This window comes from Monodon monoceros, unplaced genomic scaffold (assembly GCF_005190385.1).
Source record: "Monodon monoceros isolate NGI ecotype Baffin Bay Population unplaced genomic scaffold, NGI_Narwhal_1 Super_Scaffold_4, whole genome shotgun sequence".
Taxonomy (NCBI): Eukaryota; Metazoa; Chordata; class Mammalia; order Artiodactyla; family Monodontidae; genus Monodon; species Monodon monoceros.
In genome coordinates, this window is record NW_021703781.1 from 57,682,263 (window position 1) to 57,700,663 (window position 18,401).

Consider the following 18,401-nt stretch of genomic DNA (forward strand, 5'->3'; position numbering starts at 1 on the left):
TCGTTTAGAACTATTTCATTGGTTTTATCAAGCCAATTATGAAATTTTGCAATTTATAAATGAATGGCATTTGTTTTCCTTATATCTAATATTTCAGACAATGTTAGTAGATATGTTTATATTTTTATGATCTTTCAAGGTCAGTTGAGTTTATCACCTTTAGTTCAGCGTTAGCATTGCAAGTAATTCTTTACTGATTGTCTTTGGATCTAAAGAGAGAAAGATATGTAGGGATAATTAAGCAACTAATTTTCCTTATATGGTGTAATGTCCCTTTCTGCACTGAGATTAAGCATGTTCTATCCTTTCATTCTTTTTCACCAAACTAACACCTGTGCTGATGCATGTTGAAAGGAGCTTTTTAACAACTTGACTTGACTTGTAGCTTGTCTGCTCACATAAATGCTTGCTGTGGAGAAAGTGTTTTTCCCCACCTCCTGCATGCTTATACACTGTAGGTTATAAATGAAGTGGAGAAAGCACCCAAAGAGCTGAGAAAAGAGCTCATGAAACGCAGGAAAGAGGAGCTTGCACAAAGCCAGCATGCTCAGGTAACAGCAGCAGCTTAATGCTACTAAAAACAGAAAGCGGCAATATTCTCACAGCTCAGTAAACCATGGTTGAAAGGGTAAATTCGGTACTTATATGATGTTGACGTCTCCTTATACAAAGGTTCCCAGGGCATTCTTTATGTAGTACTAAATTCACACTAATGGTGATATTTAAGTTGCTAACGTGAAATTAAGTGAAATGTTTGGAAAGCTGACTCCAGATGAAATAAACATGTATGTTAATGTATAATCCACTGTATATTCTTAGTTTAATCATGATGGAAGTTTGTATTTAAGTGGTAATGTCAATGGTTGATAGAAGATTTTTAGGGCAAAAGAATATAGAGGGTGAGTATATAAGCTTTATGCATACAAAAGGAATGCATATTTAAAAGGCCATTAATTCGGGAGTTCCCTTATGGCCTGGTGGTTAGGATTCCGGGCTTTCACTGCTGTGGCTTGGGTTCCTTCCCTGGTCGGGGGAACTGAGATCCTGCAAGCCTGGTAAATGGTAATGTTAAATGGTAGATCAAACACTTATTACTGTTAAACTCAACAATGTAAGCAACTTAAAACCAGATTTTAAATGTTAAGTATGTTGTTTTTCTTTTTGGTTCAGAATCCAGCAGTTACAAAAATAGACAGTTTTTACCTATATAAACCTGATTCTATATTATGATAAGGCTGAGCCAATTGATGGGTGAATTCTCTACAAAATAGATAAATTGGTATTTTCAACAGATTTTTCTAGAAGTATCTCACATGAGTATGAGGTCTTTTATACTTGGGATCACCTTTCTTTTAATTAAGCTTGCACTCAGCTGGGAGGCAAAGAGAGAAGTGAGCTCAGTTTGTAGTTACAGATGTTAATGAAAGGAAGAAGAGACATGGATTATTTATTTGTTGCTTTAAATTATCTTTTTAATGTGGGTTTTATGTAATTTAAAAAGTGGTTCCCAGACTTTTGAATTTTATAGATTCATGAAAAGAAACATAGAAGCAACAAAACCCTTTGGGAGGCATGACAAATGGGTTGCCATTAAAAATTTTTTTTGTTTTTGACAAGGAAGGATATTTGAAACTGCCCTTTATTTGTCACCATCATTTCAAAAGAGAGATAGATGATTTTAACACCATGAAAAATAAGGAAACTATCTCAGAATTTAAAATTTTAATAAAACTAGCCTATTTGAATAAATTTAGTTGTTTTTTTCTTCCTGTGAGCCAATGAAAAATTTTGTCTTGGCCTGGTATGGGAATTACTACAAGCACACCTCGTTTTATTGCTCTTCACTTTATTGCGCTTTTGCAGTATTGTGTTTTTTACAAATTGAAGGTTCTGCATTGGGCAGAACCTTCATTGGGCAAGTCCCTGCATTGGGCAAGTCTGTCAGCACCATTTTTCCAGCAGCTTTGCTCACTTCGTGCCTCTGTGTCACATTTTGGTAAAACTCACAATATTTCAAACTTTTTCATTATTATGTTATGATGATCTGTGATCTTTGATGTTACTACTATGACTTGCTGAAGGCTCAGGTGATGGTTAGCATTTTTTAGCAATAAACTACTTTTTAATTAAGGTATGTATGTTTTTTAGACATAATGCTATTGCACACTTTAATAGACTATAGCGTAAACATAGCTTATATATTTGGGAAACTGAAAAATTCATGTGACTTGCTTTATTGCGGTGGTCTAGAGCCGAACCTACAGCATCTCCAAGGTATGCCTGTAGTTAAGGTGATAATAGCAAACACAGCATTTACTGTATGTTCTAAATGCTTTACCTATATGAACTCATTTAACCTCACAACACAGGAGGTAGTTACTCATATTACCCCCATTCTACAGGTAAGGGAACTAAAGCACAGGGAGGTTGAATGACTCTCCCACGTTCACGCATCTGGTTAGTGGTAGAGCCAGAATTCTCATCTAGGCAAGTTTGGCTCCATGTTTCATACACTGAACCGCCACATCATACTGTCTCTTGTATTTAAGCTACCCCTTCTGTGCCTAATCTAAATTATTGGCTTGGCCCAGTGGTTGTTGGCCGTGTCTTATTAATAGGTGAAGAGGAAGTCCTTGCTGGCCACACATCAGTTTTGGGGTAATTTGGATTTCAAACCAGAAGATAACAATTTGGTTTTGCCTTGTAAAGGAATGTAAAGTTTTTAATTCCAAAAGGTAATATGTCAGACTCTAGAGTTGAAATTGAGGATTTAGTGTTGAATGGTAAGTGATCCAATGCTTTAATAAAACTTTGTTGGTGATTTTTCATATAATTTGAGGGGCTAGCCTGTATTTTCCAACTAAAGCTGAAAGCAGTAGTAAATTTCTATCTGTAAATTTAATGAAGAATTTAGTAATCTAACAAATTTCAAAAGTATTTCTATTTAGCTACCACTTTTGATGAAGGTGTTAACACATGATAACTTGAGTCTAATATTTTAAACTTTTTAAAGAGTTTATGAATAATAGCCATACGGTCGTGGAACTAGAATGTATTTGATCATCTAGTCCAGTGGTTTTCAAACTGTACTCTCAGGAGCTCTTGAGTTTGGAAGAAGCATCTCGAGAATCCTTCAAAAAGTGAGGACAGGGCTTCCCTGGTGGCGCAGTGGTTGAGAGTCTGCCTGCCGATGCAGGGGACACGGGTTCGTGCCCCGGTCCAGGAAGATCCCACATGCCGCGGAGCGGCTGGGCCCGTGAGCCATGGCCGCTGAGCCTGCGCATCCGGAGCCTGTGCTCCGCAACGGGAGAGGCCACAACAGTGAGAGGCCCGCGTACCGCAAAAAAAACCCAAAAAAGCAAAAAAACGGACAGTAGGGCTCTGGGCCCCTGCTTCCAGAGCAGGACCACTTTATATCTGTTTTATAAACTGAGATTGTTTTGGTGTGTTTTTTAAAAAGAGAGTTCAACTGGTTTAAAGACAATGGCAGCAAAATAGAGTTTGGAAACCACTGACCTAGTTCAAATCCTTCATTTTACAGACGAGAAAGAGACCCCTTTGTTAAGTGACTTGTTCCAGGCCTCAGGAAACTCTGCGTTTGTATAATTATTCTTTCCATTTACAAAAAGTCATTCAGCTCTATTCTTACCTGGGAAGTGCATTGTATTCTGATCCACAGGGCGTTGCTCAGGTCATGATTCAGTCTTTTCAGTTGTCATCTTGTGCAGTCTTCAACGCCCAAATGCAGGACGTAAGTCCCGCGTGCCTTGTAGGAGGGTGCCTTCTTCTGTTTTACCTGCTTTTTCTTTGGCTCACATGTGCCTTTTCATTGTTAGCTTCATTTGTTGTAAATCTAGAAGATTGATAGATGATAATGTCAGAGATGACAATAGTAATAACCTGACATGAACTTTATAGTACAGTATTCTTTGAAGAGTTCACATTTGATTCTCGTTGCCAACCCCTAATATAGGGATGGAGTGTATCTGTTTTACAGATGAGGAAATCGAGGCACAGAAGACTAAGTGATTTGCCTAAAGTCACAAAAGAGATTAGTGGTAGAGCTGGAACTAGAACACTTCTACTACAGTGTTCTTTTTTCTGTCTACACCACCACAAATTTTAATCTGAGATTTTCACCTTTTTCAAGAAATATCTTCTCAATAGTATTTTATGAACTTTGCACATGTGAGAAATTGAATGCTGTGGTTAGATTTTTATCTTCGTGTGAAGTGACATTTTGATTGCATATATGTTTATGTAGATGTTTTAATTATGGATATGGTCAGAAAAGCCATGTTAAAAGTGGTGATTTTAGTTCCATTTAGTTTTCACTGTTCAAATTGTCCATAATGAATGGTGGGTTGCTATTCTCCATGTTGCAGTTTTAAATTAAGTCTGGAGTTCCAGGCTGTATTCTTTCTCACAGTTTCTATAGGGAAATGACTAGCTTATTTAACACTGTAAGTTTTGTTTGTGATGTTTGATATACACAACTGGAGTAGATAGAATACAGCTTGATTTCAACCCCTCCTCCCCTCCTCCTGAAATTATTTATTTATTTATTTATTTATGTATATTATTGTCAGCCATTGGACTCTATAGTTTTCTGAAAGAGTAGTCAAAATGTTAATTATTTTTTGACGAGAGGGAGAAATTATGAATTACGAACACTTTTCTGATCATTACCATTTTTAGCTTTTAAGTTAAAATGACCAGATGATGTACAAATAGTGCCACGTATCATAACCCTTTCTTAGAGTTTTCTAGAACCCAAAGCTGTATTTTTTAACGTTCACAGTTATCTGACTAATAGGATAAGATTCCTTACCAGAATTAAAACTTGTACATTTAAAGAACACTCATTTTACAATTTCTGTGTCCATTTTGAAATTGTTACTCTTAGTGATCAAATTGATCTGTTATTATTTTTTTAAATGAGTGTAATTTGTGCAGCCTTTTTGGAATGTAAGATCACTTTTCTTTTAGATCCTAAGAGTAATTTCTAATTACAGATTCCGCTGTGAATGTATTATACTTGGCTTTTGAAGTTAGGAAATTTAATGAAAGCTCAGTGATATTAAATTTTCATTTCTTTTGTGGTAATAAAATATATTAATGTGTAAGGGACCTTTTCGATAGTTTTTGGCCTTAATATAAAAAAAAATGAAATGTGCAGTATTCTTGACTGTGTAGTCATCCACACTCTGCTTGATTCTTCAAGTCCGTAGCTCTGTAAGGCAGCTGGTGCCTGTGCAAACTCTGGTGGTTAGGAGACGCTTCCATACATTGCCTGCCTTGACCTGTTGATCTTTATTTATCTTCTGGAGCAGCACAGTGCTAGTTCTGCCCGCTTCTATATAAGAGTCTTAGCTCCTTTTTCCTCATATACTGGCCACTTCAGGGCATGCTTTTGTAGTTCCTTGTCATTCATTTTGAGTCTTGATCTCTGGACCCTTATTCCTTGCTTTGAGTTCTCTGTGGTTTACTTTTGAACTTTTCAAAGTATGTTACTAAGGGAAGGGACCCACTACTCTTTATATGGGCTGACAGATAAAACCAATTTGGGACCAATAGAGTGGAAACTCCTTGAAGGCAGTACTGTCTTTTATTAATTTTAGTAACCCTGTAAGTAGTACAGTCCCCAGCATTTACTAAGTGCTTAATAAAGGTTTTCTTTGACCTGAACTCTTATCTTGTTTAATTTAGACATAAATATAATAATATGACCAAAAACTGCATTGACAAGAAATCACGTTCACTTTTTTAGCGGCACTGGCTTATACAGTTGACCCTTGAACACCTCAGGTATTGGGATGCTGACCTTCCGCGCAATTGAAAATTCACATATAGCTTTACAGTTGGCCCTCCGCATCTGTGGTTCCACATCTGGACATTCATCCAACCATAGAATGTGTAGTACTGCAGTACATACTTAGTGAAAAACTCCACGTTTAAGTGGACCCACACAGTTCAAACCTGTGTTGTTCAAGGGTCCACTGTGTTTACCTTTTTTAGTTTCATACAAATATTTATTTGCCCCATCTTTTACACTTGATTTTTTTGATAAATATAAATGTAATATTTTTATTTATGATAATTTGGACCCATTATTTCTGTCCACACAGATATTTTTTAAAAGTTCTTTATGCAAACTAGTGGTAAAAATGTTGAACAAAAGAAAACTTTTGATATATCTGCAGGTTATATTGTTTATTAAACAAGTTTGCACATAGAAATTTCACAATGAAATTAGAGAATCAATTTACTTTTTATTACAAATGATATTTACTGTAGGAAAAGAGAAGCTTGACAACTTACTTTGTTATAACTGCTTATAAGATAGGATGGAGATTTTTGCATCTCTTTAAATAAAGCTCAAAAGCCTTATTCTAGATAGTTGAATTTAAATATTCATTGAGTTTTTATTTTTTTATTTGCTGTGATAAAGCGATGTAGGTGACTCTAGTCAAGTTGGCAATTGTAAATTTTTTTTGTATAAATTTGCTCAGCATTTATTGTATCTACGGAACTGACAACTTGCGTGATATTTTTTTTAACGACACATAAGTACATTTCCTGTCCCCAGTACATAAGACCATAGCTCAATAAATACAAAAGTACATGTTATTCCACTTGCAACTGGCAATTGTATTTTATAGAGACAGTTTATTAGTCTTATACAGTAGCAACTGTATATTTGTATTTATGCTAAAATACAAATCATGATGTAGATGAGACAGCAGCATTTGTGACAACAAACTAACAGGATGTCATGGATGGTAAGACCTGATTCTCACCTCCAGAGAAACAGTAGTAAGACAAGCATCTTGAGGAGCACTGCTGACTCACTCTTTGTGCACTGAAGACCAGGCTGGTAGTGATCCAGATCCTGTCAGACTCTGTCCAAGGCCTAAAAAATAGTTCCAAAATGGATCTTGAGGTTTTATATCTCTTAGATGTGCAAGAGGAGGAATTATAGGTGAAGTGCTGCTCAACCCCAAATTTCTAAATCTATACTCAAATTGATCAGAATACCCTTGAGCTGATCACAAACTGCTGTAACAGCCAAGAGAGGGATGGAGCCAAACGTTTACTGGCAAAATTTGCATTTCTTCAATTTGAGTGTGCTTCCTTTCCTTCTGCAAATGTATAATCTAGCATAATGACCATAAGTCACTTCAACCTTCCCTTTCCTTACACAGTAACTGAAGGATTTTTTTTTTGAAAGTGTAAGTTTGGCATTCGGGCAAAAATAGTATGTACTTAGTAAATACTGTTGAATGAATGAGTGAATCCCTTACATGTTGGTAGAATTCTCTGATTATAAGGAATTTTGTTCGTAGAGTCATAAAATGTTAATTCATTTTCCTATTTCTAGTTCACATTTCTCTAGCAATGCATTATTTCTCATTAAATCCTTAAAGTATTGTTCTTTTTAGGCACAGGCTAAAGATACAGAATCTGTCTTTCTCTGTTAGTGTAGCCATGGTATGGCTTCCTCTTTATTAATAGAAAAATAGAGAGTTTAAAATCCTGATATGTTTTTCTTGTTTGCTCTTTATTGCCTCTCTTCCTGAAAGGCATTTCTTGTTTATTCTTGTTTTGTCCACACTCTAGTGAAATGAATAGTCAGTTTTAGAAACTGTAAATTTATTTTTTTTCCCAAAGATGTAGGGCATTTTAATTATGAGTGGATTATGGACTTCTTTTGTATGTGTTATTCTTAATAGTTTAGAATATTATGTATTCTAGTACTTCCTTTCTGGGCTTGAATTGGGTGACTAATACATTTATGTTATGTCTATACTATATAATTTTGGTGATTTTTAAATCTAGTTGACTTTGAAACTTGGTTCAGAAATCTTGTTAATCACTAAAATATACAGAGGTATAGATAAATGGATGTTTTGCTCAGTAGATACTTATTAACTGATGGTTAACTATGTCTAATAGGAACAAGAGTTTGTTCAGAAGCAACAACAAGAATTAGATGGCTCTCTGAAAAAGATCATCCAACAGCAGAAGGCAGAGTTAGCCAATATTGAAAGAGAGTGCCTGAATAACAAACAACAGCTCATGAGAGGTATATGAAATTATGCAGCATACGTGTATATATATATATATCTCAAAACATTGCAGAGATATACCTTGGAAATTATTTGAATGTTTTCTTTTGCTAGAGTGGTAGAGGGAAAGATGAAGCAACTTAAATAAGAGGAAAATACTTTATAAAATTAAGAAATACTGCAATAGAAGTGAACATAAACATATAATCCTTAAAACATCTTTTTTGTCCAGATGATGGTAGAAATATACCTGAATAATTTTATGTACTCATTATGCCTTACAGTGTTGGTATACTTAAATTGGCTACATGATAGAATGGAATTTTAAGCACTTATTTCCCCTAACAAATACCTGATATTTTTTTTCTTTCTCATTAAGATGATTAAATGGAATTTTGGTGTTGTGGGTAGGGCATTCTCTGTTTACAGGACATCAGAGCAGAACGGAAAGTGGTAATGGATATTATCTTTATGTTGGTAATATTGCATTTATAGCTCAGAATGTCCGTGTGTATTAATTAGTGTATTAGAACACTTGTATGTAAATATTAAAATGAAGACCAAAGTACATTAGTAAAAAGAGCAAAGTTACATTTTGAAATTGCTTTCTTCTTCTAGCTAGAGAAGCTGCGATTTGGGAGCTTGAAGAACGACACTTACAAGAAAAACACCAGCTGCTCAAACAGCAACTTAAAGATCAGTATTTTATGCAAAGACATCAGCTACTTAAGCGCCATGAGAAGGTTAATGAAAGGAAAATTTGTTCACTTTTTTGTTCATTTTAAAGTGTGCAGAGCTATTTATTTTTGAAACATATTTTTTACAGAATAAAGTTCAGGTTTCCTTTCTTTTATCCTAAAATTTCTTTGAAATTTGGAGTAATTAGTTGTATGTTGGTCACGATTGCAAACTCTTTTCTACAAATTCCAAGGAAGGTAACTAATTACAATGCTTAAAGACCTCTTATACATTATAATCTTCATCTTGTCTCTCAGAGTTAGCTATTTTGGCTCCATTTATGGTTCAGGTATCTTAAAAATGTGGACTCCCTATACTTAGTATACGAGAGTCAATATGAATCTCTTATTACTAATAGCTTATTTTTCTTATAAATTATTTTTTGCCTAGTATTTTGCTGGTTGGTATGCAACAAGGGAGAGAGTAATTTGGGGAAGCAACAGCAAAATGACATGTTTGAGCATACATGTGGGTACAGAGTATTATATCTACATCACTGGACTCTGAAACTTTCTTAGGAAACAGAACAAATGCAGCGTTACAATCAACGCCTTATTGAGGAGTTGAAAAACAGACAGACTCAAGAAAGAGCAAGACTGCCTAAGATTCAGCGCAGTGAAGCCAAGACTCGCATGGCCATGTTTAAGAAGAGTTTGAGAATTAACCCAACAGCAACACCGGATCAGGATCGTGAAAAAATTAAACAAGTAAATAAGAAAATTACTCTCTTTAAGTTTAAAAGTTTTGAGTGGCCTTTAGGAGCACCACATAATTGTGCTGTAAACATTTGGAGCTACCTTGGGCTCGCTGATGTTCACCATGGCTCTGTACACATATGGCACATACCAACTCAGTCTCCCCCAGGTGCTGGCCACGGAGAGCTGCTCTCTTCCACGCCCCACACCAGATCCAGGGCTAGGCTGGTCCTAAGACCAGCTCTGGGAATAAGATGACTTGGCCAGCTTTTCAGTCAAACGTGTGGTCTCACTATAGTTCTACAGTCACAGGTCCCACACGCAAATTAACTGATGTCACTAAGCAGGTAGGAGGAACAAGGTTTTAATCAGAAGTCTCTCTCCACCTCCCTACACTCCACCAAAGCCATGACGTAGACTCCAGCTTTGAGTCCCAGCATATTACTACTTGAAGCTTTAGTTTATTGTACTTTAAGCTTTGTTACATTCCTTGATTACACCTTTGGAAGATGCAGAAATTACATTACTTGTTAACCATATTTATCTTTTGTTTTTCTTACTTATAGTTTGCCTCTCAAGAAGAAAAGAGGCAGAAAAATGAGAGAATGGCTCAGCATCAAAAACATGAAAATCAAATGCGGGATCTTCAGTTGCAGTGTGAAGCCAATGTCCGAGAACTGCATCAGCTGCAGGTTAGCTGCAGAAGCATGAATGCAAAGATGGTACTAGATGCACGGTACAGGTGGCTGGTTTTGAGGAAATAATAGCTACTCAGAGTAAGCTGCACATTGCTTGTGAAGATGCTGGGATTTAAAGGTTTTCTTTCCTCTGTAGACCCAAAGGAAGATCAGTTTAGTATCGCAGGCACTTGTTTAGAACTTACACAGCCGTGATTAGTATAAACATGAAGCTAATTTATGATATAAGAAGTTGCATCTTTCGGGCTTCCCTGGTGGCGCAGTGGTTGAGAGTCCGCCCGCCGATGCAGGGGACGCGGGTTCGTGCCCCGGTCCGGGAAGATCCCACATGCCGCGGAGCGGCTGGGCCCGTGAGCCATGGCCGCTGAGCCTGCGCGTCCGGAGCCTGTGCTGCGCAACGGGAGAGGCCACAACAGTGAGAGGCCCGCGTACCGGTAAAAAAAAAAAAAAAAAAGAAGTTACATCTTTCAAAAGTACTATTGAGAATTTTTAGTGTATTTTGCAAAGAAGATGAACAAAGTTTTAAAAATGATGTAGGCATTTTTTTTTATCATTCTGAATTTAAAATTTCTTTTTATTTAAGGAGAAATAGTTCATTTTCTTCAAGGTTTTTGAAAAAGGTGATAAGTATATGAGAATTCTTTTCCTAAGGAATTTAAACATTACTTTAGAGGGGACTGTTTTTGAACCTTACCTGGAGTATGCAGCTCTCTAATATAATATAATATAATGTATTGTAATGTAATATAATTTCTAAAATGTTTACAGTTTCAGAGTAGTGTATACATTGTGGATATGCTACATATTTGCTTAATTTACTAGAGTGGAATAGTTTCTAACCCCATGTTCTGGTAATGCTTGCAAGTTGCCCTCTGAAGTGTCAGTTTTGTGAGTAAACCTTCTTAGAAGGAAAATCAGGATCAAACTACTTCTTTCTATTCAAGTTCTTTTCATATGGATAACAGATCTAGCCTCTAAACTTGCAAAAATGAAGTTATGACTCTTCATGATTCTTGGCCTTTGGTTGTTAGAGGAGAATTTCAACCTCAGTAATAGCTTTATGTTTGATGAATACTTTATTATTTTGGAAGATAATTGTATTTGTGAAAAATTGCCAGCTTGATCTGAAATTTTTTAAATCCAAACTTTATTTTCAGAATGAAAAATGCCACCTCTTGGTTGAGCATGAGACTCAGAAACTAAAGGAGTTAGATGAGGAACACAGCCAAGAATTAAAGGAATGGAGAGAGAAATTGAGACCTAGGAAAAAGGTAATTTTAAAAGCTTTAATTAAAATATGCTTGCATTCATCCATCCCTCCATCCTCCCAGCTATTGGCTCTTTACCTAATATGTGTCAGGAACAGTGTCAGGGACAGGAGACACAGAGATGAAGAGTCAAAGTCCCTGTCCCCGAAAGGTTCAGAATCTAGTTGACAAGCCGTTGCAGATCAGTAGCAGCATTTGTCTGAGGGAGGTAAGCACAAGATACAGAGCAGAGGGGCACAGTGTGCCAGCAAAGGAGGACGAGTGCATAAGTCTGCTCAGGGAAGTCAGGAAGGGTTAGAGAGGAGACGCCTTGTAAGCCAAGTGAGGCTTGTTAGATGAGTAAGAGCTTGCTAGGAGGACAGACAGATCGGAGTGGAGTGGGGGCAATTTAAGTACAGAAAAGAGAGTGAGTGAAAATAATGTGTACAGGAATCATAAGTAGCTCCCTATCATTGTAGCATTAGAGGGAGCGTGTGCCTGTGTGTAGGCATTAGGGAGGGAGAGAGGGAAGGGACGACAGCTTTGTCTGGATGGGTCGACTGGAGCCAGATTACACGGCCCTTGTGTGCTGTGTTAATTGACAATTTAGTAAAATAGGGATGGCTCCCTACACCGCGCCAGCCAGCCAGCCAGCCAGCCAGCTATCTTCTTTGTTTGCACTTGACTCCCCGCTAGCCTGGTCTAACTGGTCAACCATTTCAACTCTGTCTTTGCTATTACTGTATGATTCTCTCTCTTTGCCAACTGTCAAATTTAAACCTTTATTTTCTCTTGGGCTTCCTGCCTGCTATACATTTCAACCATTCCTTTCTTCCATTCACCCAGTGGGTTAATCAAAGAAATAGGTATTTAGCACCTACCGTGTGCTAATAGTGTGGCTTTTTAACTTGAATTTTGTTTTTTGTTACATTTTTGAATAGGTAGTTCATTCATGTGTTTCTGCATTCAAAGGGTACACAGAGGGGTGAAAGTGAGAAGTCCCTTCTCCAGTTCCTCCTTTCACCCTTTGCAGTCTAGCTTTCGCCTCAAATTCCTCCCCAGTTGAATTGGGTGACAGTGGTCACCAGTGGCATTATCTACCTGTTCTTCTTAAAAATCTTCTTAAAATTTTCTTCTCACCTGACTTTTGTGACATACTCTCTTCTTTCTCTGTGCTCTTTCTTTGTCATCTAGTCACCGGAAATGTAGACATTTTCCAGTTTTACACTCTTACCTCTGCTCTTTATCTTGATGATCTTGTAGATTGTCATGGCTTCAGCTGCATGTTTAAGGACAATTCCAAAACTTGTATAGAACATGAATTATAAAGTCATACAGGTCTGGGTTCAGATCTCAGTGCTGACACTGATTAATCTTGTCTCTTAACACTTCTGAGCCCAGCTTTCCTCATTTGTAAAATGAGGATGTTACTACCTCCCTAACTGGGGTTGTTAAGACAGTTAACAGAAGTGATGCGTGTACAGTACTTGTCCCAGTACTTGAGATGTGGTCAGGATCCAATGAATGGTTGTTATGGTTATTATTTTATTGTTTTTATTATCGGTTCGTGCTCTCAGCTCTCATTTTCCATATGGATGTTCCATTCCTCCTTATTTCATTCATTCTGTCCCATTGTCATCTCATCAAAGGTTTCTTTTTTTGATGACTGTATATAAAATATAGCTTCAATGCCTACCTCGAACACTCTCTATCCCCTCAACCTTTCTTTGTTTTTCTTCATAATATTCATCACCACCAGACACATTTCTTTATTGTGTGTCTTCTCCCACCAGAATGTAAGCTCCTTGAAAGCGGGGACATTATCTCGTTGTTCATTGATATATACCCAGCTTCTGGAACAATTCCTGCACACTGTAAATGATCAGTACATACCTGTTGAATGTTGTTGAACGTTGACTAAAGATTGTAAACTCAGTGGAGATAAAACTAAACTCAAAATCTTTCTTTCATCTCCATCTCATCTTTCCCCCTCTCTCCAGTCCTACCCACCATCAGGTGTTCTTGCTAACATTTCTGTTCTCTTAACTGACATCTAGGCTAGAAACCTGAATTACCTTTCATTTCCATCACACCCCACATTCAATCAGATGACAAATAATTTTGACTCCTATTTCATAATATTTCTCTTTCCCTTTACTGTCTTCCTACTATTGGCTTAAAATTGTTCAGTAATGTCCTAATGGTCCTTCTGGTCTCTTGTTCCCTTTCCTCCTACTTGCCTGCCATCACCAGAGTGTTTATCCTCAAGAGCATCTCTGTTACTGTCATAGTGGTGTTGATAAATCTTCAGTTCCAACAGAGTAGAATATAAACGCCTCACTTTGACTTTGAAGCCTTCATAGTGCCACACTTTGCCCATATCAGCCCTTCTAGCTTCGTCTCCCACTAGCCACTTTGTTCCCAGTTCATGTTCCAGTACTGGGTATAATCACCGTTACTCACAGCAACTCCACAGTTTCCTGCCTCTGTGCATTGTTTCAGCTCACTTTGTCTGGCGTGTCTTCCCCATCCTGTCTGTCAAATTCTTATCTTTCCTTTGAAACTAAGCTCATGGTTTTCCTCCTCTGAGAAACCTTCCTATACTTCCATCTTTTCCTGTACTTTGTATTTTTACAGCAGTACTTCTCCTGAGTCACTTGTCCACAAAGTAATTGATACCTCAGATATTTATCAAGCACTTATTATATTTGTTCCATATTGTGGGGTTGTAAAGATGAATCTGGTTTAGGTGTTACCCTCAAACAGTGTATAGTTCAATGTGAAAGAAAAGACATGCACATCAGTAATCAAAATAAAAAAATAGAAAATGGTAAGTTCCATGTGGAAGAGACAGTTAATATCAATAGTTAATTATAGGTGCCATCTGTTGAGTACCTAGTGTGTGTTAAGTACCTTATTATCACATTTAATCCTCTCATAGCAACCCAGTAGAAGTAGATGGTATTATCGCTGTTTCATAGCAGAAGAATGAAATGATTCTGTAATATAGAGAAGTTAAGTAATTACCCCCAAGTTATCCATTCATGTGGCTGAGTCAGGACTTGAACCCAGGGCTGGCTGTACAGCCTATGGTCCTAGCTGTTGAGCAGTCTCTTCTTCCTTAGGATAACAAAGTCTTTGGGGCAAATAATTTTAGCTGGGCTGTCAGAGTAAATTCTGTTTTTAATACCAGTGCATAATTTCTTTTTCCCTTCCTTTTTAAGACACTGGAAGAGGAGTTTGCTAGGAAACTACAGGAACAGGAAGTGTTCTTTAAAATGACCGGGGAGTCTGAATGCCTTAACCCATCAACACAGAGCCGGATTTCCAAATTCTATCCTATTCCTAGCTTGCATTCCACTGGATCATAACAATGGGAAGCATTCTGTGGTTGGGTTTGTCTTCTTAAGTATGTCATCCTGTTCTCTTCATCTTCTGCCATAGTCTGTATCAGAGAGCTCACGAAGACAATCACCTGCCTCACCTTCTAGATGTTTTTTTGTTTGTTTTGTTTAGCAAAGATAAAGGGAAAGGCACTAAGACAGATGCTGGGCCATGCTGGCAAAGTAGCATCTTGCAGTAGTTCCCTAAGGTGATTTTTGTATATAATCTTAAAAATTGTGTTGTTTAGATACTGTTACCTGAAAAACTCGTAGAGAGATAATGTTTAAAGTTATTTAAAAAAACCCTGTTACGTCACTTAAGTATTACTAAATATCTTTTTTCCTGACTTAACTTCTCAATGATGCCTAAAATCTATAGTTGAAACTGCTGTAGAGAGTTGGATTAATTTTTTGGTGAATCAGCTCTCATGAAAAAACTATGAGTTGCTCAAAATGTGATATTGATTCAGTAAATAAATCTGTTACCTTTAACTGTTAGCATCAAACTCTTTTAAAAGAGAAAAATTATGTCAATAATTTGTCTAAAATACCTGTTTAGACATGAGCTAATAATTAAGGGTGCTAGTTTTATTAAAATAGTGCCTAAAACACTAAATTTCAGTTGAGTCTAAAATGGCATTTCCTTTTTTGATTCAACAGGGACAAAACACCCTTAGCATTAAGCATTATTGTTTTTTAAATCTTGCTCCTATTACCAATTGTTAGAAAATTTCATCCTAAAGTATATGTTGTACAAAGTTGGAAAGATGAAAAAAATAAACGGTAGCTTTTAGATGTCCAAATTGGAAATGTAAAACTCACCAAATTAAAAAAAATACAGATATAGCTATCTCAGCTTATTTCCTGAAAATAATACATGAGCTGGTTAAATGAATTCTCCCATCTTAGCAAATTCTGTTTAAAACTGTTGGAGGCTGGCAGGCTCTGAGTTATATTTATGAATATATTTTTATGAAATTAATCTTAAAAGAGGCATTTGTTCAGAATAGTTTTTAAGAATTTAAAATATTTAGGCAAATATCAGAAATGACTTTTCGTTGTTCTGAGATCGAGTCATTTATATTTTGGTTTTGTTTTGTTCCATGTTTAAATTATTTACTTTGATTTGAGTGGGAAAAGCCTGAAACCTTTATCATGAGGGTGCTGATACGTGTAATTATTAATGAAATGTTCACTCTAGTCCCTTTTGAGGCTTAGAATTTCAAGCACGTGTCAGGTCGAAACAGTATTATAAACCATATTTCGGGGTGTGAGACAGTACATTTGTAGACGAAGCTTGCTGCCTGCCATGTGCGCCTGTTCTGTCATGAGTGCCAGGTACCAATTTGTAGAAATTTCAGTTTTTAGTTATATTACATTTGAGGCTCGTGAAAAATGCAAATGAAACTTTGTGGGAACACTGATTCATGTTAAGAAAATGTAAATATCTGTAGCACTTTCTTGCAGTTAATTTGAAAACTTTGAATGCTGAACCTTATTTTTTCAGTGGTTTAGATGATTTAAAAATGCATGTGATTTTAATTTTGTAATTGTTTTGACAAGCATAACTTACTTGGACAACTTTGTAGGTAGCCTTAACTTCTGGCCAAGTTTGTTTTTTATATAAATATATATACATATATATATATATATTATGTATGGTTGTAAATTCATACACTTATCACATGAATGTGTTACTGTATACAAAACTCTTTTAATGCTTTATTCTCAAATGCTGGGTTGAAGAATGTTTTGAAAGCCTTTTAAAATATATATCTTTATACAGTAATGTTCAGGGTGATGATGGAAATTGTTTATATTGTTATGATAGAAATGACAGTATAATGTTACCCAGTGTATTTAATGATTTATTTGAAGAGGGAGAGAGGAAGAAGGTTCTCATACCACTTTCTCCTTTGAAATTTTCAGTTTATTGGCTTTTTAAAAATTAATACTTCAGGCAGTGGACATTTTTTCAGTATCGTTTAAAGGATATCCTGTGTGCTGAATAGTTTATGGCACATAATTAATTTGGTCTGAATATTTGGTTCTTTTTCTTCCTTTCAAGTTGACAGAGTATTGAATAAAGAGGCTCAGAGTAGAACGATTGACACGCTGGTAAGTTTGTTAGCACCTCTTGCATCTCCCGTAAAACTGCCCTTTGGATTCCTTGTTCACGCTCGAGTTCTCTTTCAAAAGTGACCAGACCATGTGCATGTAGGAGCAGGACTACAGAATGATATTCATGTAGAGGTAAAACCTTCATTTTAATACTTAAAGTTACATAAATCTTTTCAAAAGGTATTTTGTTGTATAGACCATGCTGTTTGTACCCATCCCTGCCCACTTCTTGCTGTAGGCCCTGTATTCACGTACAGAAGTGTAATCCTTCTCTCTTGCATGAAGTGTAGGTGGGGGGGTTGGGGAGGGACACAGACATCTTTGAGATCAAAGAGTACAGTCAAAGGCATTCCTGAGTTGGTGGTTTTGTTGCTGTGGCAGAATGTGCTATGAAATGCATAGAAGAAATTCTCCATGTGTGCCCCCTAATTACTCAGCCTCCCCTCCTCTCCCTGCGTGCTGTGGACACGCCAGGCCACCACGCTTCTGCAGGTCTAGCTCATGGAGCTCGTTGCACCAGGTTGCCTTTCCTAGTCCTGTCAGTCCATAGTCGGGTGTGAATTGCTGAATTAGCCGCTATGCTACATGGACTCACAGTTAAGCTTTTTCTTACCGTTTTCTATGGGGAAGCTATAGGGTGGGTAAGGAGGAAATTTGGAGTGCTTATACCTTGCTGAAAATGTTGAAACTTTCCTGTGACAGGATACAGCAAATTGTAATTAAATATAAACCAGAACCAGAGCTACCTCTAAGTAGTGTTTCCTCAAGCACAAAGCTCTCAGGCATATGAGACCCACTGTGATGGAGGGTCTCTGATTTCTTGAGCATCAGTGAGTTTCAGAAGTGATTGTCTTTTGTAGTCTCCTAGTTCCCTTGTAACTACACACTTTTTTCCCCATTCCACACTGTGCTTAAATGACAAAGACTCTTCTGAGAAGCCAAATTCTGTCAAATGATTAGCTAGAGATATTGTTGATTACAGGGAAATGTAGAGCTGTGAGGCGGAGGCGGCGAGCTCTGTAGTTCCAGTTCTAATAGGCTTCTGGTTGAATAAATCAGTTCTTTCCTGGGAAATGATCTTTTATAGGAAATGGGATATTTTAAATGCTTTTCTTAAGTTGAAGGCACAACAGTTAATGCCACTACTGTTGCTATCCTGTGGCTGACATGGTTTTGATACAGCTTTAAAACTTCTGTTACCAAGCTTGGGGTAGAATGTGATACCAGTTTTAAATGTTGGCTGTAGCTTTTTGTAATCCTTCTCTGATTTGCAGTGTAATAACTTCACAAGCTAAATTTTCAGAAAGAATTTTGTTTCAGAAAATGCCTCTTGTCTGTTTGGGAGCAACATGTCTTTTCAATCATGGGGTTGGCAAATGAAAAATAAAGTTATTTCTTACTCTACTTTGGGAAGCAGTCTTTTATTGAGACTATTTGAAACTAGATTGTC

The 18,401-nt window shown here is 36.8% G+C and overlaps 1 protein-coding gene across 2 annotated transcripts in view; it reads left to right on the forward strand.

Annotated features, from left to right (window-relative positions):
* Nucleotides 1-18,356, forward strand: part of SLK (STE20 like kinase) — a 56,865-nt gene extending 38,509 nt beyond the window's left edge. Inside the window, exons 13-19 of one of the 2 annotated variants that reach the window (XM_029245103.1) lie at nucleotides 459-551; nucleotides 7,957-8,086; nucleotides 8,688-8,812; nucleotides 9,326-9,514; nucleotides 10,069-10,194; nucleotides 11,358-11,471; nucleotides 14,672-18,356. In XM_029245103.1, coding sequence (XP_029100936.1) covers nucleotides 459-551; nucleotides 7,957-8,086; nucleotides 8,688-8,812; nucleotides 9,326-9,514; nucleotides 10,069-10,194; nucleotides 11,358-11,471; nucleotides 14,672-14,818 — 924 coding nt within the window. In that variant the 3' untranslated portion in view covers nucleotides 14,819-18,356. The remainder of the gene's footprint in view (nucleotides 1-458; nucleotides 552-7,956; nucleotides 8,087-8,687; nucleotides 8,813-9,325; nucleotides 9,515-10,068; nucleotides 10,195-11,357; nucleotides 11,472-14,671) is intronic. The other variant, XM_029245104.1, reaches the window with a different exon arrangement.
* Nucleotides 18,357-18,401: the final 45 nt, after the last annotated feature.